We start from the raw sequence: 27,637 nt of genomic DNA, 5'->3' as shown, positions 1-27,637 counted from the left end.
AACCCACCAGCAGCCCTGCCAAGCTTCGTCTGGCACAGGGTTGCAATCAGCCTGGAAAGTCAACAGGTGGCACTGTGACACTAGCTTGTGCCCAGTGGGCAGTGGGCTGAAGGGGAGTTGCCTGCCTACTTGTCCCTGTGTTGGGGTCCCAATGACTCAGTGACCCAACTCACCTGTGGGCATGGCACCTAGGAGATGCCTGGTAAATGCTAAGCGGGCAGTATTAGCAACAGGGTCAAGGTGAGGGTGTTACCACAACCATAGAAAATTTTAGTTGGCACTTTGGAGAATGCTCCCCTTGCTTGTGCCTCACACCCTATGAAGCCAATGTTTGCCTCCTCTATTTGCCCACAGGAGGGAGATGGGATTGGTGCAAAGCACATATGAACCTCGTCTTCCCTACTTGATATGGTTGGCACTGTTTCTTTAGTGTCCACATAGAGAGTCTGTTTCTCTCTCTTTCTGTTGTTTATTCAACCTTTTATAAAAGCATGAGAGCTCCACTCAGAGTCCAAGAACATCTTACAAGAAAGCTGAGTTGAATTCAGGTATTTGGGGATGACCTTGGTCTGCCAAGGACACATCTAGGTGTTCTTAAGGTTTGTGTGCTGGCTTTCCCATCCATCACTGGGTGCATTTAACATGGTCCCTGGGTCCCTCTGTCAGCCTTGTACTTCAGCAAATCCCTTTGGCTTGTGGGTTCTCATGTGCTGTCCAGAAACGGATGGCTCAGAACAGTTTTGTGCGTGATAGTACTCGGGTAGTAGAGCAGAGAGTGTTGGAGGTTAAGGGGCAGGAGACAGCAGAAAGCCAGTACATCAGCCTTTCCTCCAGGATGATGTCTTGGGGGCAGGTGCAAAGACTTGGGCCCCGTATATGAAGGGCAGTTCCAGGAGGCCAGCCCCTGGGCTCGCTGCTCTTGGCTTGGCCCTGGGCCCCCCGGCCTTGGTGCTGAGTGTTTTTCCACCTACCTCTTAGCTACCACTGCAGTCCCAAGCCTGGCTTACTCATCAGCACGGTTTTCCACTGTACCTCTCCACTGCTGGTTCCTGTCACCCTGTTGTTGCCTGTGTCCTTGTTGCTGTGGCTGGGCAGAGGGAAAGCAGAGCCAGGGAGAGCTGTGGCTTTGGGGAACAGAGGATGACTTGGAGAGGTGGTAAGGGGGAGCACAGAGTAAGAGCAGTGTGGCCAGCCACGTGGGGGTGTGCGGAGATGCTGTGGGAGAGCCGAGACGGGGACCCAGGAGGGGCAGGAAAGGGTTTTGGGGGAAGGTGGTGATTGAGTTGGTCTGAGTCATCAGAAGAGGGGAGGCTATCACAGACGAGTGCTGTGGCATGGAGACCAGGCGAGCAAGAACCCGGTGTGTTCAAGAACAGTTAGCCGTTGGTGTTCCTGGAGCAGAGCAGGGCCCTCCATGGTTGGCAGGGGGAGAAGGCCCAAACTGGCATCGGAGGGTTTAAGCAGAGGGGTGACGTGATCAGGTTGCCTCGGAGAAAGATCACTCTGGCTTGCTTTTGGAGTGTGGATTGCAAAGCCATATGGTCATGGATAGGAAGGAGGCTACTGGGAGCTGTTCATCACCCAGGACACGAACACTGAGGCCGTCCCCGTTGGCAGTGGGGATGACCTGGAGGTGGTCTGTGTGGAGGTGATGTGGACAGGACTGGGCTGGGGCTGGGGGGAGAAGGGCGCGATGGGGCACATGCAGACTGTGGGTAGACCGGCTACACCCTTCAGTACAGGGGGGTACAGACCGACTGTGCTTGGCTCAAGGACCCCCAGGGGCCAGCCTTTAGGAGACAGTTGGGTGTGAGGGCCTGGCCTGAAATGAACCCTGTCAGTGATGAGATGGGTGGGCAGTGAGGGTTGCTTGAGGCAGGGGCGGGGGAGAATCCTGCAAGGAGGGCCACCTATCAGCTGCGCCAAGTGCTGCCGAGCGAGTGCTCCAGAGGTTTCAGGGCACTTCTTGGAGCAGGTGGTTAGGCCAGCGGTGGTCCTGGTAGTGACTTGAGCAGGGCAAGTCCTAGGTTGGTGTAGGTTGCCAAATGGAGGGAGGGAAGGAAGAGAGGAGAAGAGTGGCTTGGGCCAGCAGGAGGGAGAGCTCCTTGAGAACAAGGTTCCTGGAGGGAAGAATTAGCATAGCAGAGTTGTCCAGGGCAGGGTTGGAGGAACAGGTCTAACAGGAAGCCGGAGGACGTGGACTCAGGGTCTGGGGTTGGCAGGTGCTGGAGGGCGCCTGCTCTGGTGGCTCCTGTCCTGCACTGAGGGAGAGATCCTGAGGAAGGGCTGTGAGCCTGGGTGGGGGGCTGGAGCAGTCTGCGGTTTCAGGAGGCTCTTTGATCAGTTCTTGTGCTAGGGTCTTTGTGTTTGCCTGGGCTCATGGTGGTAGCCCTGGCTCTCCATAGCTGGGGACGTGCTTGGAGGGCACTGAGGAAAGCCGGACCCCTGCTGCATTGCTACTGTTGGCACCACCACCCTGGGCCCGGCCTCCCTGGATAACCTGGGGGACAGCCATGGTCACTTACGACGCTGCTGGAGTCCTGTTCTTGTCGGCCACCTGCCTGGCCTTGTTGTGACAGGAGGTGTGTCACTCTTGGGCTTACTTGCCCTATCTTTGCCTGCTGGGTCCACCAGGTGGCACACGTGCCCTCCCCCCAGCTTGTCGCCATCTGGGAGGAGGGGCCTCTTCAACATCACCAGGATCTGCTGAGAGCTGCCGGAGTGCTCAGAATAGGGAGGTTGGGGCTTAGTCAGACTTGCCTTTCTTTCTGGGTCCCTCTGGTGACTTCTGCCCTGCTGACATAAGTCAAGTGTGTTGTTTCTCTCTGGCTTCTGGGGTGCTTGGTAGCTCCTTCCTCTTCCAGGGCTCCAGCCCAGTGGGGGGCAGGCTGGTGTATAGTCAGGGGCTGAGACAGGGAAACCTGAGCCCTGGGCCACGAGGTCCAGCTGCTAATTTTAGAGAGCACATGTCATTGGAAACTCTCCCATCCTGCCAGAAACCAGCAGCCTGGCTTTCCCCATGCTGCCAGGGGCCCCTGGAGCCTTTCCGCAAACCAGGAAGCATGATGGGCTTCTGAGAGCCCCTGTGTGCCCACCTCTCCTGCCCCTGCCCGGTACTTATTCATGACGGAGTCTGTGCCACAGCCCATGCCAGCAGGGGAGTGCGCCCGGTTTCTTGCCCCATGCCCTCGGGCCGTCTAAACTACAGGTGTCCACGAGAACCCTGTGAAGGCTGGCCCAGGAGCAGGCATCCAAGGCTGCTTTATCTCCTCTGAGCAAGCCCTTTGTTGTGGAAACACTGTACAAAGCAGTCTTTCCCTGTTCCCCAGGGGTGCTTATAGGTGCCTTCCTCATAGCTATGACCAGCCAGGGCCTCTTGTCTCAGGTGTGTGGGGAATGTGCCCTCCCTCCTCCCCACCCCATTTTTTTCTTTTTTCTTTTTTTTTTTCTTTTTTTTACTGTTTGAGCTGTGCCTTTCTCTGTTCCTCTCTTCTCTTATCAGGTAACATCTCGAGGACAGGGCTGGCTATCAGGGAAATGGAGTGGCAGGTGCCCCCAGCTGCCACCTGTTTGCCCTTCGTGGCTGGTCTGGACCTGAGATGTATGCTTGGGTCCTGCTTCCTTTTCTGTTCCTCCAGCCCCAGAAGACCTTGTTGTAGCAATGTTCTCTAACAGCTGCCTGTAGACCATGTGTAGAGAAAAGAGTCATTTTTGTCCTCCTCTTACTTGGCTTGGGAGTGGTTCCCTCCAAATTGAGAATGGGTGATGGTTCCAAGCTTGGATTTTGGGGTCAGACAGCCTACAATGGGGGCTTTGCCGTGTCCGTGTTTGGCTCTTGACCTTTACCAGTTGCCTTAGCCAGTTTCCCCTCTCTGAAATGGGGCAGTGATCGTGCCTACCCTATGAGGTGGGTGTTGAGGATTTGGACCAGAAGCTGGAAGTGCCTCTGGACGTTGGCTGCTCTCGTTTACCAGGGCAAGCCTGACTTCACAGCTAGAAAGATGGTGCTGTGGCTTCTCTGGAACATCCAGGCCCTGAGCTGGAAAGGGCTAGGTTCAGGGTCCTCCAGCTGTAGCCAGGCCTGGCCTGGGGTATCCTGTCAATCTGCTGCTTCCTGTGCCTTTGGGACTGAAGGACAGCCTTAGCTTCGAGCAGCTGTTTTGGGGTAGTATTAATCATTCTGGTGGCAGAAGATGGTTCTTAGGCTCCACCTTTTCCCTTTTGTTGCCAGACCCAGGCTGGCGGCATCTTGCTTGGCTGCTCTGGCAATCCAAGAGGACAGGTCTAGGCTGGAGGCAGGCTTGGGGCAGGGGCAACCAAGAGAAGTTCATGCCAGCCATTTCCCTTGCTGCTTCTGTTCACTTCTCCCTTCCTTTTCATTTGCAGCCTGCTTAGACGCCTGGTGACTCTCATCTCCCAGCAGGCCACGCTGCTGGCGTCCAATGAAGCCTTTAAAAAGCAGGCAGAAAGTGCCAGTGAGGCGGCCAAGAAGTACATGGAAGAGAATGACCAGCTGAAGAAGGTGAGTTCTACCTGCTGGACTCTGCCACGTGACATTCCCTCCGGGCCGCAGTGTCACCTCTGAGAAATGTGTGACACTGCAGCTGTTGGCAAAGCTGAGGGGTTGGGTAGAAGGGACAGGGGTGGTTCTCAGTGGGGGTATGTAGGGAGAGGTTGTGGGACTTGACAGGGAAAGGGGCACCCTCGTTGCTCCCTTGTCTCTATGTGCTACATCCAGGTCAGACTCTTTCCTGATAAAACTGACTCTGGTGAGCTGAGCCCTGTGCTATGAAGAACCATGGGCAGGTTAGCATAGAAGAATGCAAGATAAGGCCTGTGGTTTCCTGAGGATTGTATCAGCTCAGGGCAAGACAGGGATGGGAAGTGGCCAGTCTCAGAAGGCTTATCCGAGGAGGTGAGGTGTGAGCTAAGCTGGGAAGATGGGTAGATGGGGTTGGATTCATCCACAGGAGGGATAGAGTTGCACGGGCAGGGATGAGTTTGCTGCTTCTGTCCAGAGTGAGCTGTGGAGCCTGGGGAGAGGAACAGAGGTCATTGGTCAGTTAGGGGTGACTGGCAAAAGTCTCCAGAAGGTAGCAGATGGAGTCATTGGGTGGACTGGTGAACTCCCAGTGCTGCTAAGGAAGAGAGGTAGGGTGTGTGGCCTGTGAAGTGTGGCAGGTGGCCCTGCTGGCCCTTCCCCTTGCCTGGTAGCTGGGAACAGGCAGTGGCCCAGTTCTGTGCTGACATTTCTGAAGGGGCAAGTGCCCAGTGCAGCTTGAGGAATCACACTCAGTGGGGGAGACGGAGCTGGATCGCCTGTCTCCCTCCCTCCCTCCCTCCCTTCCTCCCGCCCAAGTAACCCGTGCCCTTGGCGTTCTTCCTAGGAAGCTGCTGCTGGCGGGGTCAAGTTAGATGGTAAGGATGCCGAGGAGAAGGTAGAAGAGGAGAACAGGAGCCTGAAGGCTGATCTGAAGAAGCTGAAGGACGAGCTAGACATCAACAAGCAAAGTGAGCATTGTCCTCAGGTGTCCCCCAGCCCCTGAAAGTCTGGAAGCTCCACCAGTGCTGGCTGCCCCTCTTGTGCCAAAGTATTAATAACAGATGTGCACTCGGGCTCAGGAGCTGAGTGAGAACATACAAATGGCCCCCTGCTTATCTAGCTGCTGGGGCTCAGTGGTGCAGTCTCTGTCTGGAGGCCCGGGGTGTCCCAGGGGCTCCGAGACTAGCTCTGGAGCATGTTGGCCAGCAATAGGCCCAGGGAACAGTGCTCTCCGCATGTGGCAGTGTCACCAGTGTCCTTGGGGCAGGGACGGGGAAAACTCGGGAAGCTACCCCAGAACGGCTGGCAGTGTTACTGAAGAGTTCATCTGTTCCCTTCCTGAAAGCCCCTCCCAACACGCTTTTTGCTCTCAGCATTCTGCTCCCTATCTCCTGCTGTCACCTCAATGTTCTCAGACTGTTGGTTCCAGGCCCACAGCCTCCCCGAAGTCACCCATGCCTAGGGCCACTTGGAGTCCCTCCATCAAATGGGCCAGGGGGTCCTTGGTGTTTTCCCGCTTCCCCCATCTGTGCTGGCCAGCCCTCCCCTGCTTCAGGGGCTCGCCCTACAGCTGGCAGGGGAACTTTTCTGGAGAGGAGCACCCTCCTAGACAGCCTCAGTGGGGACACATTCAGACCTGTCTCTGGTGTCTCCAGCAGCTGGATTTTTTCTTCCTAACTAATCCCTATCTTTGTGTTTTCTTTTTCTCCTTATCTGCATCATCTCCAGAACTAGAGAAAGCTGAACGCGAGGCCGTGGCCATGCGGAAGCAGTCTGAGGGCCTTACCAAGGAGTATGACCGTCTGTTGGAGGAGCACGCAAAGTTACAGGTCAGTGGCATGTGTGCTCTGCTCTGCCGGGTCGGATCTGCCCCCCGCACCCTGAGCAGCACTGAGCGGGCTCATCCCCAGCCTGGCCTCCCTCGACAGAGCCTTCAAGAGGCCCTGGTGGTGGGGCTGGCTGCTTTTTTCTTTCCCCCGTTCCCCCTTTCTTCCTCCATTGCTGCTGACTCTGGGTCTAGAGAAGAGCCTGCCAAGCAGTGCCAGTTTGGGCTCAGCAGCTGGAACTCTTTCTCTAGCAGGAGGGGTGTGGCTTGGCAGATGGCAGCCACTTGCTAAAGTGGCCTTGGTAGTGCGGTGGGCCCTCATGCCTGGCATCAGTGTTTCTGAGAAGAGCACCTTCCCTCACACGTGTACCTGGTCTGTGGTGTGGCGCTCCTGACTGGTCCAGGTCCATTGCAGGGACACTCTGCGACTGGCAGCTTGCCTCTTCTGCATGTGGGCTGTGGGGGTGATGCAGGGCTGGGGCGGCCTACCTGCCCCACCCCCCTCCTAGGACCTGTCAAGAGTCCTCAGATTGGCTGAATCTGGAAGCTCAGGTGGCCTGAGAATTGGGCCTGAGGGCCATGTAAATGCCCCTAAGTTCTAACAATTTGCCTTGTCACTTGGCCTAAATTTGGCCACCACAGTGGCTGAAGAGATAGGGCCCAGGCCCCAGAGGAGGACTGCTTGGCCTCAATGTAGGGTGGGATCACCAGCAGGACCCATAAAAGATGTGCAGAATTGTGCAGGGCCTGAGCTGGGACTTGGGAGGGACTTGAATGCCGGGTCTGCCACGGGCCCAAGACGGCGGTTGGTGTGGGGTCCTGTGGCTTAAAGAGAAGCATGACAGCAGAGGCGCCCAGCTACACCCCTCTGGTTGGCATTAGGGTCACAGCCTTTGCTAGAGAGGGTCCACAATCACCTGGGCAGGCCTTTAGGCGTTGCTGCAGGTGGGGTCCCTTGCTCACCTGGTACCTGTTACCTGGGGAGAAGCCAGCAAGCTGGGCCTTTGGGGTGAAGGGGCTAGGGGGTGAAGGGGAGGGGTGCACCCTGTCGACCCGTTGCCTTGTGGTTTCTGTCCCTTCCAGGCAGCGGTGGATGGCCCCACGGACAAGAAGGAGGAGTGAGGCTGCTCCTCCCCACCTGCCACCTGGGCTGTGCCCGCTGCTGCCTGCAGCCCGGCCTCCCCGGTACCTCAGTTCGCCCCCTCTGCTTCCTGTCCCCTTGCACAGCTTGCAGTTCCACGCTCTCCCGGCATACCCCAGGGGACCCAGTTTCTGCCTGCGCAGGATGAATTTGCTGCCATCCCAGCCGGCCAGGCATGAGGCAGGCATTGCTTCCCACTGGGTTGTGCCTCTTTTGTGTTGCGTGTTGTTTGGGGTTCCAGGGCCCCTTGTCTCTGGTCCTGCAGGAGGGTAGACGGTGCAGGCAGAGTAGAGTTTTCCTGGGGCAATAAAGTTCGTTGTTATGTGACTATGATTCGTGCGTGTAACTGAGGCCACCAGGAAGCCGCGTCTTTCTCCCATCACTGGAGGGACCAGGAAGGGAGTGGCGGGGAGTTCTGATAGAGACCCCCAATGTTGGGTCCTGGAGGCCTTCAGGTTATTTTCTTTCAATTTACTAATCTCTAAAGACCCCCTCATCCTAGGTTGGGCCCAGGCTCATACTTGCTCTCCCTGTCCCTTTGCCTTCTGCTCCCCAGGCAGGCCCTATTTTATGACCACTTGGGGTGTGTCTGACCTGTTGGGTTGGCCACTGGGTCCACGGAATCTTGGGAGACTCAGTAAACTGCTGGGGCTTCCGGGTGGCAGATTTGCCTGCCTCCTCTGAGTCCTGTTCATCACATTTTAGGACAGATAGAACATGGCAGAGTGCCACCAGTCACTCCCTGCCCCACTTCCTCCTGAAGGTTTGCAGGATGACCTCTGACTCACGCCTACTAAGACAGGAGACTTGCCCTTGACAGTGACCTATGACTGGCCCAGGATAGAGCTAGGTGGTGGGGAGGGTGCCCCCTCTGCTACCTGCAACCTTGGGAACATGTTGGACGTGCGTACCTGCTTGGAGAGCCTGCTTCTGCTGTGGTCTCCCCCCTTGGCAGTCTCCCTCCCTGCCCCCTCCCACCGGCCAGCTTCAGGAGGTGGCTTTCAAGACCAGCCTGAGGGCCTGGGTGGCTGGGGCTGCTGTAGCCCCTGTCTTCGATGCAGTGCTCATCCTCTGCTGGCCCTGAGGACTAGGCAAAAAGAACAGGTTGGAGGTATTTTCTTTGGAATTGGGGAGCCCCTGGAGATGTTCATGTTAGTGGCTAGCTTGTACTCCTACTCCTCCTGGCCAGGCCTTGGGCCAGTGGCTGCCTTCTCCTGTGTCCCCTCCCTGTGCTTTCATGAACAGCAAGGTGGTGTCTGATGGGTGGTAGGGGTGGGGGACTGTGGGTGAGGCTGTGTGGTTGCTATGCTAAGGCTGAGGGATAGTCCCACTTTTCCAGGAAGTGTTCCCTGACTACCTTGCCCTCCCCCTGAGCTCACCGTTCTATGAATTTCTAGAGGCCAGAGTCCAAACTGTGGGTTCTTCCCTGGCCAGCTTCGGGTGGCCCCTGAACCCCCATGGTGTCAGGCCCTGGGCCAAGCAAAGAGAATGCTGCACCATGCTGCTTTTGGCATACCCCGCCAGGGGTCGGGGGGGGGGGATGAGATGAGGATGGGGGTAACAGCCCCAACTGGAGGACCACCCACAGAAACTGGCCCGTAGGTTGTTCCAAGCACCGTTTTTTAGCAGCCTCCTGCTCTTGAGTGGGCCTGCACCACCCCCCTGTGCCCCCTCCCCTGGCTGTGGTAGCCCAGTACGTACCAAGTCCTGGGCTGACTGTTTTTTAAAATATTTTAAGAATTTTTTCATTTGAGAAAGCGAGAAAGGGAGAAGAGCAGCAGAGGGAGAAGCAGACTCCCCGCCTAGCAGGGAGCCCGATGTGGGGCTTGATCCCAGGATGTTGGGATCGTGACCCCAGCCCGAGGCAGATGCTTAACCCACTGAGCCACCCACGTGCCCCAAGGGCTCACTGCTTTCCTTACCTGTCTCCCACTAGATGGCCAGACCCCACATTTGAAGCCCCTACCACAGGGGCAGGTTCCAGAGTAAATGGTGACTACCCGCTGCTTTCAGGGCCCCAGCCAAGCAGTCCAACCTCTGTCGAGGTTGGCAGGTGGCTCATAGGCCATTTGGCAAGAGCCAAAGGTACAGTTGTAGTTGGGGGAGTGGGGATGGTAAGGAGTTAGTGTGAGCCCAGGGTGGGGAGCAGAGCAGGCCTGAGGATGACCCTGGGCTGCAGGCTCTGTTCTGTGGGTGACGAGGCAGGAGCTGTTGCTGGAGGAGTCGACAGGGCGAGGCATGTGTGAGGGGCCCGGGACATTGCTCGCATGGCCTGCTGGGGAAGCGCCTCCACATGCCAGCACAGGCCCGGCTTGAGTTGCAGTCGGGCCTGCTCAGCCAGTGTTCCTTTCTGAGCTCTGTGGGGACCTGTCCCCTGGTTATTGGTGACCCTCAGACATGGCCCACCCTTGGCTGTATAGTTGAGGGCTAAAGCTCCTCCTCAGTAGGGGGGGCCATGCCTTGCTGGAGAGCAGGGACTGGCCAGGGAGGAACTGCAGGGGCAGCAAGCCAGTCCCTCTGAGGGGCCACCACTCCTTCCCAGGCTGGCGTCCAGAGTGCGCACCAGGCCCCCAAACCTTGACGAACCATCGTTCTTTCTCTGTGGGTGTGACCACTCTTGTGTACCTCGTGGACGCAGACTGCCCCAGCGTCTGTGTCTGGCTGCTTTTCCTCAGCATGTTTTCGAGGTTCTTTCACATCATAGTACATGTCAGGATTTCCTTTTCCTTAAAGCTTTTAGGTATTTAAGGAATCTCTACCCACAATGTGGGGCTCGAACTCACGACCTCGAGATCAAGTCTCCCGCTCTTCCCACTGGGCCAGGCAGGTGCCCTGCCCCGTTTCTTTCCTTTTTAAGGCTGAATAATATTCTACTATGTGGATAGGCCACATTTTATTCATCCATTTCCTCTATCAATGGACACTTGGGTTGCTTCTACACCGCCTTTCTTAATCCCACTCCGGTCAAGCTTTTGCATGCACCCAGCACCCCGGGCCTCCTGTGTGGGTCTCTGGGACCCTGTTGCCGGACCCAGCAAACTTTCTCAGGGCCTCCTGTTCCTTGACCATCAGTGGCCCCCTAGCGCAACCCTACACCCCCAGCTTCCTAACCATCTCCCCTCTGGGGGGGGGGCGTGGAAGCGGGAGAGTGGTGCTCATTCCTGTGCCAGGAGGCCACCCTCCCCTCTCGGGGTCCCTCCTGCCCCTCCCCCCTCTCCACTGCCAGCTCCCTCTCTGCCCCCTTGTGAGTGTCCCAGGGCCCCAGGGCCCCAGGGCCGGGTGATTGGGCCACTTCTCCCTCTGCCCCTGCTCTCAGTCACCCGTGGGGAGCTTGGGGGGGCGGCTCGGGGCTGTCAGGGCTGTGTTTGTGCTGAGAACCGCTACTGTTCTCTCCAGTCCAGACTCCTTGTCCACGTGCTGACTGGATGTTTGCACTGAGGCGACATCTCTGATACAGCAGGCCCAGTTAGCTGCCACCGTCACCCCCACACCTTCTCTCTCTCATGTCCCTGGGTGCAGGGCCTGCCACCGCCACCCTTCCTGGTGCCCAAGAGCTCAGGATCTGTGTCTCACGGAGTCTCCTGACTCCTGTCTGAACCCCTCATCACAGCCATCCACACCTCCACTGGCTCCGCTTTGCACATGGGTCTCTAATCTGAAGACTTGGCCCTTACGGTGCTAGCACCCCGGTCCCAGTGCTGTTCGCCTTCTTGGGTCCTGCTGCAGCTGTCACTGGCTGTGCCAGCACTCCTGCTCACCTTCCCTTCCGGAGGTCACCTGTTCAATGCAGCATTTGGGCAACCTTCAGGAATCTCAGCACCCACGACTTCCCACCCTCGCGTTCCTCTTTACCATTCTCGTCATCCTTTCTCCCCAAGTATGTCAGCTCCGGGGGGAAAAGGCTTCTGCCAGCTTCGGTACCTGCTCTCTTCCCAGCTCCCGGAATGGCACCGGGTGGGCGCGGGGACCGAGGAAAGCCCGAGGGGAGGTGGCCTCCCCCACCCCACCCCTGCAGCCCCGACACCCTCCCCGCACACCCCCCCTCCTGACAAGCAGAGGTGGAGCAGGAGGCAGCTTTGGAAAATGACAGGTTTTTATTGCTATGTTTGCAGTGGCTTTTTAGCACAGTAAGAATGTCCCCGCCGGACCCCCACCCTCACCCGGTCCCACCCCTCCGACCGACGTCGGGGTGGCATGGGGGAAGCCTTTCTAGGGTCCACTCGGCTGTCTCGGGATCGGACGTGACACACACGTGGGTTAATTAAAGCTGCTACATGGAAGACTCGAGACGTGGGAAGCGCATCAGCTTTAAGCTCGCAGGTGGGAGCCCGGCCCGGGATCCCTTCCCCGGCTGGTGCCCACCTCAGATCCCTGCGGTCGTGCCCGGCCCCGGGGGCAGGGCGCACGTGCCAGGCGAGCGGCCCCGGGGTCCCGGCACCGCATCTACCTGTGGGCAGCGGGGGCGTGGGGGGTGTCCCCGGAGGCCGCCCGCCGTGCACTCTCCCCCCCAGTCTGGGGCCGGGGACGACACATGCACACCCACGCGACAGACTCGCACGCTCCACGGCTTGAAGCTTTTGCCTATGAAAATTAGATCTATAAATTCACACTCCTTGGCTGGGGCAGGGGACTAAGGGGACGCTGAAAGGGACGGGTGGGGAGTGGCAGGGGGGAGGAGGGGCTGTTTTCTCTTTAGAAATATACAAGCAGAAATCTCTTTCCTCAAGTTTTTATAAAATGTGCAAAATACAAGCCTCATTTGCCCACAGGCACAGTTTACACCTGGTATTCACCTTTGCTAAGAGAGATCTAGGTTCACCCTACCTACATACTCACGCACACATGCACTCGTACACAAGCTCACACAATTGATATTGGTGGCAATTGGCGCGGGAACCGGGAGGTTCCGTTGCTGGCTGGCTCTCTAAGCTTCTAGAAGAGGGACGGGGAGAGGGGTCTAGCCCAGCTGAAACAGTGGCCTTGGTTCTGGTTCTGCTGCCCCTCCCCCGCCTCCCTGCCCTGTGTCCCCCCCCTCCCGCCACTGCTGCCTCCAGGGTGGGCCCCCCCCCCAGAGGCAGGCGTGGTGGGGCTGGGGAGACACATCTGCAGCGGGCACGAGGGGGCCGGCGGTCGGCAGGGCCTGGGAAGCAGCGTGTGTACCAGCTTGGTTGGGGGGTGGGGTGGGGAGGCATCTATTTTTGGTGGGTTGTGATATTTTTGGCGTTTTATTAAAAATGGAAAAAAAAGTTATTTTAGTTAGCACTCGTGGTGCTTCCTCCCCCCCTCCCCAGGCAGACCCCAAGTGTCAGGGAAAGGCAAGCCCCCTGGAGGGGTGGGGGGGCTAAAGCAGGGGCTGCTATGGCTACAAGAGGGTGAGCTGGTGATGGGAGCCCGGGTGCCCGTCACATGACGCTCTCTACCACCACCACCTTGCTGCTCTCGGACACTGGGGTCAGGGTGGTCAGGCCCCTGACGTCGGAGTCCTGAGCTCTATACTCCAAGTGGTGGAGGCCCCACACCGGCTGCGTCAGGTGCTGCCAGCGCTGCGGGAGAAAGGGACGCGTTGAGTCCCCGGGCCATGGGGGTCGAGGGGGCACGCATGCTGGCCCTTGGCCTGTCCGCTGCCCACCACCTGCCGCGGCTTGGGGACAGGGGCCCCTCCTGCTGTGGGGACTGACTGCACCCCGCTCTCTGACTAGGGAAGGGGTGGGAGGCCGGGGACAGACCTCTGCTCCCCCCGCCACGACCTCAGGCCCCGGAGGGTCTGCGTCCCCTCCATGCCACCCTCCCCCAGCTGGCCCGGAGACTTCTAGCGCACTGGTGCATCCTAGCGGGTGGGAGACCGGGCACTTTGGAGCTGATGCCTCGGCCCGGGGGCGGGGGGGTGTCGCGCAGGGCACACTGACCTCGGCCATGGTCCCCTTGGCCCTGAGGAGGCAGCCCAGGAGGTGGAGGGGCACACACAGCATGGAGGAGAGCGCGAAGCCCCAGCCCACGGCCTCGCCCCACCACGGGTACACGTAGGTGTTGTTGTAGACCAGCGGCTTGTAGTACACCACGTTGAAGATGAAGATGCCCTGAGGGGGAAGACCCCTGCTCAGCCGGGGGCGGGCCCTTGGCGCTGCTCCCCCGCCCCGCCCCCGCCTCCCCCGGCCCTTACCATGCAGACCAGCGGGGTGAAGAAGGACCAGCACCATTTCATCCAGGGGCAGGGTCGGTAGCCGATCATGCAGGCGACGTCGTCCATGAAGCGGTCGGCTCCTGGGGCGGGAGGGCTGCAGCTGGAGACCCCGGCCGCGCCCCGGCCGCGCCCCGCCCGCCCCTGCACCCGCACCTACCGTACACCCAGGCGACCACCACGCACTCCCAGAAGGCCTGCCAGAGCAGGGTCGTGCCGCTGGCCGAGTAGTAGTCGAACAGCTGGAAGACGTACATCCCGCCCTGGGGACAGAGCCGCGTCAGGGAAGGCGATGGGCGGCGGCGGCCAGAGGCCCGGGGCGGCCCCCCTCGCCCCCACTCACATCAGTCACCATGGAGAGGTCGATGACAAAGCAGAGGGCACAGCACAGGGCCACAGAGATCTCCCTTTGGAAACGGAAGTAGTAGGAGGCCGGGAGGAGGTCGAGCAGGCCGGTGATGAAGCCTTCCACACCTACAAACTGTGGCCGGGCGCTGAGGCCACGCCCTCCGCCTACGCCAGCGCCCCCCTGCCACCCCCCCCCCCCCTGCCCTCCCGCAGCGCCCCCCCCCCCCCCCCGCCCTGTCGCCCCCTGCAAACCTGGCTGTCCAGGCCGAGCAGCAGCAGCATGAAGAAAAACAGGGCAGCCCAGAGCGGGGCCACGGGCATCAGCGTGACGGCCCGGGGGTAGGCGATGAAGGCCAGGCCGGGCCCTGGGAGGGGAGGGCACGTCTGCACACCCGGGTGCCTCGCCGGCTGCACCATCGCCCCGCTCCCCTTCCCACGCCCACGGACGGCGCGGCCGCCCGGGGCCCTCCCGCATCGACTCGAACCCCGTCCCGGGTCACCGGTGGCCCCGAGGCCCCCCTCCTCGGCAGCCTCTGGCACGCGGGCGGGGCATTCTCCGAGGCCCGGGGCTCAAGGCTCCGCGTGGCCGGGGCCCCCGGGCTCCCGCACCGAGCCGGCGGGGACAGCTGGGCCGTGCAGCTGCTCGGCCGGGCCTCCCCGGGCCCAGGGTGACGCGGCCAGTGCGGCGGGCGCTTCGCCCGCTCCCCAGGGCGCCTCTGCACGGGGGCCACGGCGGGCGCGGGGCCGGGGGGGGGGCCGTACCTGACTCGGCCACCTTGGAGATGTGCACACCCTGCTCCGTGGCCATGAAGCCCAGGATGGAGAAGACCACAAAGCCAGCAAAAAAGCTCGTCCCGCTGTTGATGAGTGCCAGGATGATGGCGTCCCTGGGGACACAGGGCCACGGGGCGGGTCAGGGCGCCCGCCTCCCGGGGGCGGGGGGGGGGGGGGCGGCGGCGGCGGCGGCACCTACTTGTAGCAGTTGTTGTTGAAGCGGTTGTAGCTGCCCAGCGCCGTGAGGGCCCCCAGGCCGATGGCGTAGGAAAAGAAGATCTGGGTCCCGGCGTCGATCCACACCTGCGGGGGGGCCGGCCGGGACGGTGTGAGGGGCTGTGTGGCCCGGCCGCGCCCTCCTCCCGTTCCGCGCACGTGCCCTCACCTGCGGGGACCCCAGCTTGGACCAGTCGGGCTTGAGATAGTAGATGATGCCATCCAGGGCGCCGGGCAGCAGCACTCCGCGCACCAGCAACACGACGAGGACCACGTAGGGGAAGGTAGCGGTGAAGTACACGATCTGCGGGGGGCGGGCGGCTCAGAGGGGGCCCCGGCCCGGCGGGATGGCCAGGGGACCAGGCCGGGGGCTCCGAGGTCCAGCGGGAGGCCGGCCGGCGGCCGCGCCGTCCTCCTCGAGGCCTCGGCTCCTCCCGGGGAGGCTGTGTGCTCGGCTCGGGCAGCAGCAGCAGCCCCGCGGCGCGCAGGTGACCCACGGGGGTGGGGGGGACACGGCCAGGGGCAGGGCCCACGCCCCCTGGGCCCCTGATGCCAGAGAGGCAGCATCCAGCCAGGGACAGGGGCAAGAGCCACGTGGACCGCAGACCTCTGCCTCCCGCCGCACGGAGCGGAGCGGGCCAGGCAGGAAGGGCAGCCGCAGCCCGGGTCCCCGCAGAGGCCCGGACAGCAAGTGGGGGAGCCGGGGTGGCCCCTCACTGACAAGGGACAGTTGCCGCCTGGGCCTCTCCCCCGAGGGAGGGAAGGCTCCCGGGCTTGAGCGTGCAGGGGGGCCGGGCCCTCCAGCCACAGGTGGGGATCCGGCGGCCTGGGTTCGACGACCCGCGCCCTGCTGGGGCCCCGGCCCCCTCCTGTTGCAGCAGTGGACCCTGGCAGGGGCGCCCCTTCTCCCCCCACACCCCCACCACGGCCATCACCCCCAGCCCTGCCAGCCTCCGGCCGTACCTTTCCCGTCGACTTGACCCCCTTCCAGACACAGAAGTAGACCAGCACCCAGCAGGCCAGCAGACACAGGGTCACCTCCCAGTTGAGGGCCCCTGGCACCTCCAGGCCCCCGGAGAGCCGCAAGACTTTGTTCCTGGGGGAGGGAGGGTCCGTGAGGGGTGCAGGCAGCGGGCAGAGAGGCTGGGGGCGGCCCTGGGGGCGGTGCGCCCCGTCCAGCCCCCCTCCCTCCCACGCCTGGGGCCCGGAGGTGCTGCAGGGTGTGAGCCTGAACGGGCCGGAGGCCGTAGGGCTGGGAGCCCGGCCCCGCGGCACCCACAGCACCCACAGCACCCACAGCGTGCCCGCGAGCCACCCCCTCCCAGGCTGGCGGGCACGATGGAGTGACAATGCCTGGGACTGAGACGTGAAGGAGCCAGGTCCACCCGTTCCCGCTCCTCTAGGGGCTGTGCTGGGGGCTCCCCGAAGACAGGCCGGGCCCCAGCACACGCAGACTCCGGCCATATGTGGAGCCCGCAGCGGGGGACAGGCAGGGCCCGGCCCAGAGGCGCCTGACTCACTCCCAGAACTCGATGACAGGGGACCGGCGGTCAGCAAGCTGGTCACATGTGAGGTTGGCCAGGCTGGCATTGGCACAGTCTTCATGGCGGAAGATCTCCACACAGTCGGGAGTGTTCCAGGTATGGCCACATGTGGCCCAGGGCAGCGTGGTGGTGAAGGACTTCACCAGGTAATAGAAGCCCCAGGCCAGCACCATGATGTAGTAGGTGTTGCAGTAGAAGACGATCACCATGGAGGCGTAGCCCAGGCCTGGGGAGGAGTTTTTGCGTGGGCTTCTCACGAGCCACTCCCCCCCCACCCCCCTGCTTATCTACCCTACCAGGCTCAGAGAAGCCTCCAGAGCACGACTGCGAAGATCTGGTGGGAGGATCGTGGGGAGTGGGAGGACAGCAGATGCAGAGAGCCCCCTGGACCCTGGACTCCCTTGTGCAAGTGTGGCAACACCAGGGCAGCTCCCCCATCTGTGTCTGGCCCCCTCAGCCTCCCCGCCAGCAGAGACCTGCCCCTGCTCCCGGCTTCACCTCCTGCAGCCTCCCTCGAGTCCTCCCCTCTGGCCCCGATCTCAGCCTCAGTCCTGTAAGTTCCCTAGCCTCACACACCTGTCCCCTCCTCTTGGGTCCCACTGCCACCATGGTGGTGGAGGGAGGGCCAAGCCTCCACCTGGGCCCCCAGTGGCCTCCAGTCCTCAGTGGCTGGGGGCTTCCTGGTGACCTGGGGCCGTTTGGGACATAGTCCCCCTCTCCGTCTCGGCAGGCAACCTTGGCCAATCACTGACTCTTCCTCAGGGTACTTCCTAGGGCCTGAGAGAATGGGAGCGCACTGCCCACACGCCCAAGGAGCTCTAAATTGACCTTTGCCAGTAGTCCCCTCCAGGCCCTGGACTGCATGGCTCCCATCCAAGCTCCTTTGGTTGGCCCTCTGGCCTTGGGGGAGCAGGCCCTTGGCGGCGTGTCTTGCTGTCAGCTCTTGCACCCGCCACTCAGCCTCGGGGGGCCAAGTGTGCTTGGCAGGGCCTGTTCTCAGCCCTGCCGGGCCTGGGCGTCCTGGCCTCAGCGGAGAGGCCAAGTCCCTGGCTCCCGTCCCCACCTGCCCAAGATCATGCGGGTGGTCTGCAGGTCCTCTAGCTTTCCCCTCGTGACGTGACGGGCCCCCGTGGAGCCCCAGCCTAGTGCTGAGATAGGACAAGATTTCTCAAGTGGGTGCCAGCTTTGCCCTCGCAGTGGGAAGGGCGAGGGATCCCAGAGCGAGAGGACAAGAGGGACCAGCCTGGGGCCGCTCACCTTTGAACAGGGGACAGATGTTCCAGACGTTGATGCTGCCGGCCTTCATGAACTGGCCCAGTGAGATCTCCAAGAAGAAAATGGGGATTCCTCCAACTAGGGCGATCAGGACATAAGGGATAAGGAATACACCTGGGGGAGGAAGCAGAGGGTGGGCACCTGCACAGGCAGCCCCTTAGCCCCTGGCTGGCTGGCCGCCTTCCGAAGGCCTGGGAGGTCAGGGTGGAGCCAGCTCTGGGCCCCACCCTGGCCCCATCACAACTTCCCACTGGGTGAATCAGTGCAGGGGGTGGCCACTGACTCAGAGGTGCAAGGTGAACAGCCTTGTGGGGAGAAGGCTGGAGTGTTGGGAGGGCTGTGGCAGTCCTCGGCCCTTGCAACCCTGTTTCTTGGGGTGGGAGGGGGCCCTATACCCACAAGGCTTCTGGCTCTACCCTCACCTACGGTGACCTAACAGGCGTGGAGGACACACACACACCCTCGTGTCGCAGTTCCCTGTTTGCTGGGCAGCGCAGGGGAGGACGGGCACGTGTATGTGTGCTCCTGCGCGTACGTGCGCTGTGGCTGGCACTCAGGCCTGGGGGACTGGCTGGCTGGGGCCAGGACAGGAGCCCTGGGGTCCCGTGTGCCCAGGCAGTCGCCTGCAAGTACGAAGGTCCGGGGAAGAGAGCAGGTGGGTGGCTGAGTGGCAGTCCTTTGCCAGGGAACATAGGGGGTGTCTGGAGGTGTCGGTGAGCAAGGACAGGGGGAGACGAAGTGGGGTACAACAATGTCTGGTGAGCGGGGCTTGAGGCCCCTGGCGCGGCAGGGCCAGAGGGCATAGGCCGGGGGGGGGGGGCGTCAGGGGAGCTGGGCACCAGCAGCCCGCCTGCCCCCCTTCCGTCTCCAGGCCCCCTACCGTCGGCCCCGCTCAGCTCTGCACTCCTCAGAAGTCAGGCTTGGCTGCAGCTTGCCTGGCTCCTGGTCCCAGCATCCTTCTTGTGCGTGACCTTGGGCCAAGGCCTTCGCTCTGGGCCTCAGTTTCCCAGCCATCGCCCAGTCCCCGTGGCTTCCCCCCAACCCCAGTGCCGCTCTGCAGTCACAGGACACACGGGTGCCTATCGCTGTTGCTAAGCTGGGCCCGGGCAGGCGGGCATGGGCTGTGCATGCAGCGTGTCCAGCGGCGGCGCCAGGCGGCCCAGGCCGCAGGCTACCCAAGCCTGGCTCAGGCACCCAGTGTTCCAGGCCCAGGCTGGAGGGGAGGGGAGGGGAGGGGAGGGGAGGGGAGGGGAGGGGAGGGGAGGGAGGGGAGGAGGGGAGGGAGGGGAGGGGAGGGAGGGGAAGAGAAGAGAGGGGAAGGGAAGGGAGGGGAGGAGAGGGCAGGGGGAGGGACAGAGTAGCCCATTGTGTGTGTGTGTGTTCGTGTGTGCACACGTGGGGGCCCCGCACAATGTGCCACTTGTGTGCCCGAGCAGCGGGGGCAGCCTGGGCTCCTCACCTCTGGGAGCCCCCCAGGGGCAGGCCTGGCCTTCCCACCTCGGTGGCCAATCAGTCCCGGGGCTTCGGCAGGAGGCTCGCCGGCCCCCTCCCCCCACACGCTGCCAGGCACATGACCGGCCAGGGGGGTGGAGGCCGCCAGCCCGGGCCACCGAGCGGCGGCGGCCAGCGAGGGGCGGCCTCCGGGCCCCCGGCCCCCGGACTTCGGCCCTGCGCCCCGCTGGGGCCGGCCGCGGGCAGGGGGCGGGGGCAGCGGGGGCCCGGCCGGGCGGAGCGGGGCCGCGGCGGGGCGGGGGCGCTCACCTCCGCCGTTCTTGTAGCACAGGTAGGGGAAGCGCCACACGTTGCCCAGGCCCACGGCGAAGCCCACGCACGACATGATGAAGTCCATCTGGCGCGTCCAGGTCTCCCGCGGCGGCACGGCCAGGCGGCCGCCGGGCGCCCCCAGGCCGGCGGGGCCGTCGCCCTTGGCCGGGGCCCCGTCGGGCCCGGGCGCGATCAGGGGGCCCTTCTTCTCGTCGCCGGACACGCTGTAGATGCCGTTCTCGGCGCTCTTCTTCGCCATGGCCCCGGCGGGCCGCGCGGCCGGGCCGGGGGGCGCGGCGCCTCGCGGGGGCGGGCGGGCGGGCGGCGGGGGGCGCCGGTGGCGCGGGGGGGGCCCCGAAGGCGCGGGCCCTCCGGGGGCCGGGGGCGGCCGGGCCGGGGGTCGGGGAGGCGGGGCGGCGCGGTCAGAAGCAGTCCACGAAGCACTTGAAAGTGAGCCTGAAGAATCTCATGTGTGTCGGGGGCCCGGGGGCGCGCGGGCGGCGGCGGGGCCCGGCCGGGCGGCGGCGGTGGCTCCCGAGACTCCTGCCCGCGGCTCGGGCGGCGGCGGCGGCGGCTCGCCCGGCCCGAGATTCAGCCTAGCGGGGCGCGGGCGGCATCGGGCGCCCACGGTCTGCAAGCGGCGGCCGGAGCAGGGGCCTGCGGCCCGCGCCCCCCGCCCCGGTCCGGGCCGGCGCGGCTGCCCGGCTCGCTCGCGGCTCCGGCGGTGGCGGTGGCGGCGGCGGCGGCGGCGGCGGCGGCGGCGGCGACGACGACGGCTCGGGCGCGCTCGCCCCTCCTTCGCGGCGGCGGCGGCTCCAGCCGCTCTCGGGGCCGCGGCGGGCTCAGCGACTCGCCACCGCGCTCCGACCGTCCCTCTCTTTCCCGGTCCGATCGGCTGCCGCTTAAGAACCGACTCTGGGGTGATGTCACTGTCGCCCCACCCCCACGACCGGGCTGGTCCCCCTCCCCCCCGTCCCGCCCTCCCCGTCACTCCGCCCACCTCCTCCTTCCCTCCTCCCGAGGAGGAGACGCGGCTCCAGCGGGAGGCAGGATGGCTGCTACCTGGGGCGCCCGCCAGTGCCTCGCTCCGGGGACCCCACCGCGCCTGGCCCCAGGTTCACCTGGGCCCGCCTGCCGCCCAGGGCGCCCCTCCCAGCCTCCCTTCCCGGCTCGAGGAAAGCCACTCCCCTGGCTGCCTGCGGCCATCCTGGGCCCCTCCTGCTCTCCCCATCCTCGCAGGCCGTGCCATCTCCCTGACCCTGGTCTGACCCCCAGCGAGGGCCTGGGCCAGTGCTGGTAGGAGGCCTGCGACTCCCGGCTCCCTGCTCCCGGGGGGCTGCAGGCCGCTCCGGCCTCCTGAGGGACCCCTCGGCTCCAGGCAAGGGACAGGCTGCCGCCGGCTCTGCCTCCAGGTGTGCTGGGGGGCTTGGCCACGGGCACCACCTGCCTCCTCCTGGCAGCCAGCGAACGAACCCTGGGAGCTGGAGGTCGGGGTCCCAGCTCTCGGGGTGACAGGTCTCTCTATGAGTCTCCCAAGTGGGCAGAGACAAGCCTGCCCGGTAAAGCTGTAGCTTGTTGTCACCAAGGAGGGGTCCCGGGGACCCTGGCTGCCCCCCACTCCCGCGAGACCCGCAGGAGATTCCTGCTGGAATAGGCCAAGGCTGCCCCCTGGTGCCTGTCGGCTGCACAGACCCTCCCCCCAGGCGTCAGCTGGGAGGCCCCAGTTCCCCACCTGCAGAGCTTCTCTCTCCAGGGACTTTCGGGCCTTCCTGGCAAGGGTGTTGGGCCACTTCCCCACCGGCACGGGGCAGCCAGTTGGGGATTTTGTAGAGCCAAGAGCAGCCATGGGCGTGGGGGGGGCGGGGGGAGGAAAGGGTCATTGTCCCGGCAGGGAGGTGAAGTGCGCCCCCCACCCCCAACCGGTCCCACACTTTGATCACCAGGCTGTAGTCCCCAGATGGCTCATCCCGTTAAGCTAAACCCTCGGCCATCCAGCGGCTTTAGGAAGAAAAGCAGTTCTGGGCCGAGCCAGATTGAGCCTGCCGGCGAGGGAGGGGCAGCCTCTCCACCCAGAGTCGCTGGAGGAGCCTCCAGGGTGGCCTGTGCTTAGGTCGGGTGGGGGCGCAGGGCGCTCGGGGACCCTCGAGGCAGCAGGGCTGCACTGCTCATCAGAGACCCCTAACCTGGGTGTTCTCTGGCCCCGACTCAGACCGACGCTGGCCCAGAGACAAAGGGGCCGCGGAGAAGTACAGGGGCCGTGGGAGGCCCGGGGCAGGGGGGCCGCGGGGAGCAAGGACGGGGGAAAGACGAGCAGCCCCAGCCCGGGACCGCAAGCCCTTCTGTGCTCCTGTGCGAGGAAAGAGGAGCCAAGGAAGTAGGCTGAGGATCTCGTCCCAGGGGGAGGAGGAGGGAGGAGGGGCCGGGAGCACTTGCAGGAGTGAGGGCGGCAACTGTGATGGAGAGGTTCGGGCAGAGGTCAGACAGCGCCCTGAGGAGCCAGGGGAAGTGCGGACGTGGCCGGGTGCAGGCGGCTCTTTGGCTCTTTCGAGAATTTTAACATCTCGCTCATCTGAAGAGACTGGTGGGGGGAGAAGGCGGTGGCTGGAGAAGGACGCCGGCAAGTGGGTGGCACTTTGGGGAAGTAGCTCAGCTGCTGGGAGGGCAGAGGGGACAAAGGGCCAGGCCTGGGGAGCCTGCGAAGGGCCTGCAGGAGCCAAGGGTGGGGACTCTTGTCTCCCCTGGGAGGGGAGGCAGGTTCAAAGGCCAGTGGCACAAGTGCGAGTGAGCTGCCACCCAGGCTGCTGCTGGCTTTGCCAGGTCAGAGGGTGTCAGGAGGGAGGGCGGCTGGCCTGCAGGGGGCCAAAGGGAGACAGGAAGGGCGCGGTGGATGCCGACAATGGCCTGCCTGAGCTCCAGGACCCCTAGGACCTAGGCCCCCAGGGCCCCAGGGGGGCCTTCACGGGGCGCATCTAGGCCCACGTAGGCCTCCGTAGGCCTCCGTATCTGGGGGTGCCACAGGCCCCCGGACCCGACTTGGCAGGGCTGCACCTTCCCTCCGCCGCCGCCCCAGTGGTCCTCAGGCAGGTGCTGATGCCACCCCCATGGCTGTCCCGGGCCCGGACCCCACTGGTGGCTTCCTCCCCTGGCCGATCGCCGCGGGCTTGTCTCAGCAGCACAAAGCCGCCCTGTGCCTCCGCGTCCGCTCTTCCGGGGCCTCGTCGCTGCGCCCGAGATCAGATGGAGCTCAGGTCCCCTCCAAGGGGTGCACAGTTGGACAGGAGCCGGCCTGCGGGCCCCGCGGCGCCGAGGAGCGGGGTGCCCCTGGGCCCACCCCGTGGGCGGACCTCCCTCCCACCCGCAGGCTCGGCTCAGCTGCCGCCTGTCCCAGGACGGAGGCCGAGCAGGTGGGGCGCGCTGCCTCCCACGCAGAGCCGAGGCGGGCAGCCTGACGGGTGCCCGAAGTTCGCGGACCCATCCTCGCCTCTGGCCAGGGTGACTTGGCAGGAGCTGCCCAAGGTGGGAGCTGGAGGCCGGAACTCTGGCCTCCGGTGTGCTGACCCGAGCAGCCCGCGCCCAGAGAGGCGGCTACAGTGTTCCCGGGGCGGCTCCCGCGGAGGGGCCGTGGGCCTCGATGGGCTCTCGGGGCTCTGCGGCCGCCCTCCCCGCCCCTGGGGCCCTGGATGCTGGGGTGAGGGGGGTGCCAGGGCCCCCTGCCTGGAGCCCCGGGCCGCGGGCCTGGCACCGGGAGCTGAGGAAGAGGGGGAGGAGGGAAGGAGAGAGCTGGGGGGAGGGCAGGAAGGGAGTGCGAGCGGAAGGCCCTCATTGTCCCGGGAGGCCTGGGAGTGCCCGCTGGGAACTGGGCCCGGGCCTGGGGCGTGGGGCCCACAGGGCGCCGGGCGGGGGTGGGGGTGCGAGCGTGCACGGGTGGGAGGACGCCCCACCCCGGGGCGCCTGGGATCCCTGGATCCCTGGAGAGGCCTGGGGGCAGCTGGAGATCGGGTGGGGGCTCAAAGAGCTTTGGAATTCAAAATAGCCGGAGTCCACCTTGAAGGGCTTTGTGCTTTTGGCAGCTGGTGGGGGGAGAGTGGCTCGAGGGCACCCCTGGGGCTGGGGGCTGGAGCCTTGGGAGGGTCCCCAGTGCCGGGGAGGGGCAACCTGACCCTCCTCCACCGTGGAGGCGCAGCGGCTTCCCCTGGTACCCACACTGCCTCGGCGGGGTGCCTTTGAGAAGGGGTTCTGCTGTCTCCACCCTGACCTCAGACTTGCCAGTTGGGGTCCGCCTTCCGGCTGGGCTCTGGGCTCGGGTGGCGGAAGACCCCGAGGGCAGAGCATCCCCAGATGGGCTCCCAGGGGCTGCCCGCAGGCGAGGGACTCCCCGACCTCGAGCCCTTTGACCCTCCCTGCCTGCCAGCAGGTGCGGCGCATATTCCTTCTGGAACCTGGAAGGATTTTGGGTCTTCTGGAAACGTCTTTGACATGCAAGTCCGCTCCCTTCGGGGCGTTGGCCTCCCTCAGGTAAACTTTCCCGATTTGGTCTCTGGATTTTGCCCGGGGCCCCGCGGTCACCATCATCAACCAGCAGCGCGCAGTGCTCCCCGATGACCGGAAGCCCCCAGCGACAACTCAGGTTTCCTCGACTTACCCGAGTGTCCTTTCTCTGCCCCAGGACCACACTGCCTCGTGCTTAACGACCTGGACACTTTGGTGTTTCAAGAGGAGACGCGCGGGCGGTTATTGGGAGGACGACCGCAGGGCTAACGTGCCCTTCCCGTCACATCCTCGCAAGGCTCCATGCCCTCAACGTGACTCGCCCCCGGCCACGGCCACGCCGGTCACCTGGCTGGGGTCCCGCTCGCTCTTTGGGTGTCTCCACTGCAAATTGAACCTCCCTGTTTCCGATCCATCCCTGTTTGGAAGGAAGGCACTCTGCACAGCCCACACTTGAGTCCATTATTTACAGTTTTCTGTGCCAAGGTTGTCCCTTCCCCCCTATTTATTTATTTGACCATTTATTTATAACAGTAGATATTTTTATTTTCTACTTTGGATCACAACCCGATGCTACTTTATTTATTATGTGGCTCCATCTTTGACCCCTGGGTGCTCTTCCAGTTGACTCCTGCGGTCCTTTGTCATACCCTCGTCACTGTGTGTGTGTGTGTGTGTGTGTGTGTGAGCAACAGAGAGGAGGAGAGAGAGACAGAGCGAGTGGGAGCTTGAGCACTCTGCCTTTCCTAACTTTCTGGCAGTGTAAGTTGCTTCAGGCTCCTCGTGTGCACTTCCTGTCCCAGCCCTACACGAGGAGCCCTTTACGGGAGAAAGCTGTTAGAGACCATGGTCGTGGCTCTAGTGTGCTCAGGGCTACTGGGGTGTCATAGCTTCCACGTCTCTTAGCTGCCAGAGCAAGGAAGTTTACGTGCATGCTAACACGTATCTATGAACATACCTATACGTGATGTCGAAATATAATATACAACAAATTGCTGTATGGTATATAGGTAGACACGGTGTATGCATCTGTTATACATTCTATATATACATACGCACCTGTATAGTCACGTAAACATCCATTCATACTGATGTCTCCAACTCTGATCCATCGCCACATGGATCCTTCTAGCACCCCCCTTGCTTGTCTGTATCATCCCACTGCAACAGTGAGAAACCTGCCTCCCTGTCTCTGCCTTCCGTGTACTTAATTGTTGAATGCCAGTGTACGTGTCGAGGGGTTTCAGCATTGTTAACCCCTACCCTTGGGGGGAACAAGAGTTGCTAGAATGTACTGTTCCTTTAGCCTTTGGTCTTACGGACTCCACTCAGTTCCTAGTGACTCACATCAGCCCCCTTCCCCCCAGTCCCCTTCAGTGAAATGGTTTCATACACTTGAGATACAACTAGCTTCTTTTGTCAGAGTCTATTCCTTCCTGAGATCTCCCAATTTCCTAAAGGATTATTTTTAAATTGGCAGATTTTTAAAAAAGATTTTATTTATTCATGAGACACACAGAGAGGCAGAGACACGGGCAGAGGGAGAAGCAAGCTCCATGCAGGGAGCCCGATGTGGGACTGGATCCTGGGACCCCGGGATCATGCCCTGAGCCAAAGGCAGATGCTCAAACACTGAGCCACCCAGGCATCCCTAAATTGGCAGATTTTTAAAAAGATTTTATTTATTTATTTATTTATTTATTTATTTATTTATTTGAGACAGAGAGTGAGCATGAGTGGGGTGAGGAGCAGAGGGAGAAACAGACTCCCCACTGAGCAGCGAGCCTGATGTAGGACTCGATCCCAGGACCCTGGGATCACGACCTGAGCTGAAGGCAGATGCTTCACCCACTGAGCCACCCAGGCGCCCCAAAGTTTGTTGATGTTAAGCTTCGCTCTTTGTGCTGCACACTTCCCTGGGTCTTGACTTATCCACAGCATCCACCATCACAGCACCACATACTGTAGCCTCACGACCCTAAACATCTCCTGGGCTTCCCCTAGTCAAACGTTACTCCCCTCTCTCCAACCCCTGGCAACCCCGTATCTGTTGACTGTCTCCATAGTTTTGCTTTTTTCTGGAATGTCATATAAGGGGACTCACACAGTCTGTCACTGTTTGCAGACTGCCTTCTTTCACTTAGCAAAATGCGGTAGGTATTCAAGAGTCAACCATTTCTTCATGGCTTCATAGCTTTTCATTGTCTGGATGGACCATAGGTTTTTGGGGTTTTTTTTAAAGATTTATTTATTGGGACGCCTGGGTGGCTCAGTGGTTGAGCGTCTGCCTTTGGCCCAGGGCGTGATCCCAGGGGCCCGGGATCGAGTCCTGCATCGGGCTCCCTGCAGGGAGCCTGCTTCTCCCTCTGCCTGTAGTCTGCCTGTCTCTCTCTGTGTCTCTCATGAATAAGTAAATAAAATCTTAAAAAAAAAATTTATTTATGTATTTGTTTATTTGAGAAAGAGAGGGAGCGAGGGGAGGGGCAAAGGGAGAGAGAGAATCTCAAGCAGACCCCCAGCTGAGCAGAGTGGAGCTCCATCCCACGACCCTGAGATCACGACATGAGCCAAAGCCAAGAGTCGATTGCTCAACTGACTGAGCCACCCAGGTGCCTCCGGATGGACCACCCTTTTCTTTTTCTTTTTTTTAAAGATTTTATTTATTCATGAGAGACACAGAGAGAGAGAGGGAGAAGGAGGCTCCATGCAGGAAGCCCGATGTGGGACTCAATCCCCGGTCTCCAGGATCAGGCCCTGGGCCGAAGGCAGGCGCCGAACCGCTGAGCCACCCAGGGATCCCCACACCCTTTTCTTTTTAATCCATTCTCCTACCTAGGAACATCTGGGTGGCTCCCAATTTTTGCCTGATTATGAATAAAACTGCTCTAAACCTTCAAGTGCTAGTTTTTGTGTAGACATAAATTTCCGACTTCTTCGGGTTGAATCACACAGAAATCACCCAGGAGTGTGATTGCTGGGTCATATGCTAAGAGTACGTTGACTTTTGTAAGAAACCGCCATAGGGTAGGGGTATCTCGCTGTTTTAATTTGCAGTTCCCTGCTGACATAAGATGTAGGATGTGGAGCATCTATTCATATCCTTCTTTTTCATCTGTATTTCTTTCATGGTGAGTTGTCTGGTAAGGCCTTTTGCCCATTTTTTAATTGGGTTGCTTCTTATTGAGTTTTAAGAGTTCCATATATATATATATATATATATATATATATTTTTTTTTTTTTTTTTTTTTTTTTTTTAAGATTTAATTTTTTTTGAGAGAGAGACAGGAGTGAGAGAGAGCATGAGCAGGGCAGAAGGGCAGAGGGAGAAGGAGAAGCAGACTTCCTGTTGAGCAGGGAACCTGACTCCGGGTTCGACCCCGGGATCGAGACCTCAGCCGAAGGCAGAGGCACTTCACCAGGTGAGCCACCCCGGCGTCCCTGAGTTCCTCGTATATTTTGAATACCGGTCCTTTATCAAATACATGTTTTGCAAAGATCTCCCCCGCTCCTGTGGCTTGTCTTCTCATTCTCTTTAACACCG

At 61.8% G+C, this 27,637-nt stretch overlaps 2 protein-coding genes across 6 annotated transcripts in view; one reads left to right on the top strand and one right to left on the bottom strand.

Annotated features, from left to right (window-relative positions):
• The window catches only part of BCAP31 (B cell receptor associated protein 31), a 35,066-nt gene extending 27,224 nt beyond the window's left edge, over positions 1–7,842 (top strand). For all 5 annotated transcript variants that reach the window (XM_038588658.1, XM_038588657.1, XM_038588659.1 and 2 more), the window contains exons 5-8: positions 4,387–4,522; positions 5,388–5,511; positions 6,272–6,372; positions 7,452–7,842. In XM_038588658.1, the coding sequence (XP_038444586.1) occupies positions 4,387–4,522; positions 5,388–5,511; positions 6,272–6,372; positions 7,452–7,490 (400 nt within the window). In that variant the 3' untranslated portion in view covers positions 7,491–7,842. The remainder of the gene's footprint in view (positions 1–4,386; positions 4,523–5,387; positions 5,512–6,271; positions 6,373–7,451) is intronic.
• Positions 7,843–11,584: 3,742 nt separating this feature from the next.
• On the bottom strand, positions 11,585–19,891 carry SLC6A8 (solute carrier family 6 member 8). Its single transcript, XM_038588661.1, has 13 exons — positions 19,606–19,891; positions 17,827–17,958; positions 16,546–16,795; positions 15,989–16,121; positions 15,195–15,329; positions 15,009–15,112; positions 14,798–14,922; positions 14,288–14,400; positions 14,031–14,168; positions 13,848–13,950; positions 13,670–13,770; positions 13,416–13,586; positions 11,585–13,052 (listed from the first exon to the last, which is right to left on the bottom strand). The coding sequence occupies exons 1-13, from the start codon at positions 19,865–19,867 to the stop codon at positions 12,912–12,914; spliced, it is 1,908 nt and encodes a 635-aa protein (XP_038444589.1). The 5' UTR covers positions 19,868–19,891; the 3' UTR covers positions 11,585–12,911.
• Between the last annotated feature and the right edge of the window lie 7,746 nt (positions 19,892–27,637).

This window comes from Canis lupus, chromosome X (genome assembly GCF_011100685.1).
Source record: "Canis lupus familiaris isolate Mischka breed German Shepherd chromosome X, alternate assembly UU_Cfam_GSD_1.0, whole genome shotgun sequence".
NCBI classification, from domain to species: Eukaryota; Metazoa; Chordata; class Mammalia; order Carnivora; family Canidae; genus Canis; species Canis lupus.
Note: the sequence above shows the minus strand (reverse complement) of the source record. Positions and strands in the feature narration are given on the sequence as shown.

Excerpts from the sequence above, each read along its gene's own strand:
- SLC6A8 (XM_038588661.1), bottom strand. The coding sequence starts at position 19,867 with ATGGCGAAGAAGAGCGCCGAGAACGGCATCTACAGCGTGTCCGGCGAC. Across the intron at positions 15,113-15,194 it reads CCAAGCTGGGGTCCCCGCAG|GTGTGGATCGACGCCGGGAC; the intron begins GTGAGGGCACGT and ends GCCCCCCCGCAG. Across the intron at positions 13,771-13,847 it reads GGTGGTCGCCTGGGTGTACG|GAGCCGACCGCTTCATGGAC; the intron begins GTAGGTGCGGGT and ends CTCCCGCCCCAG.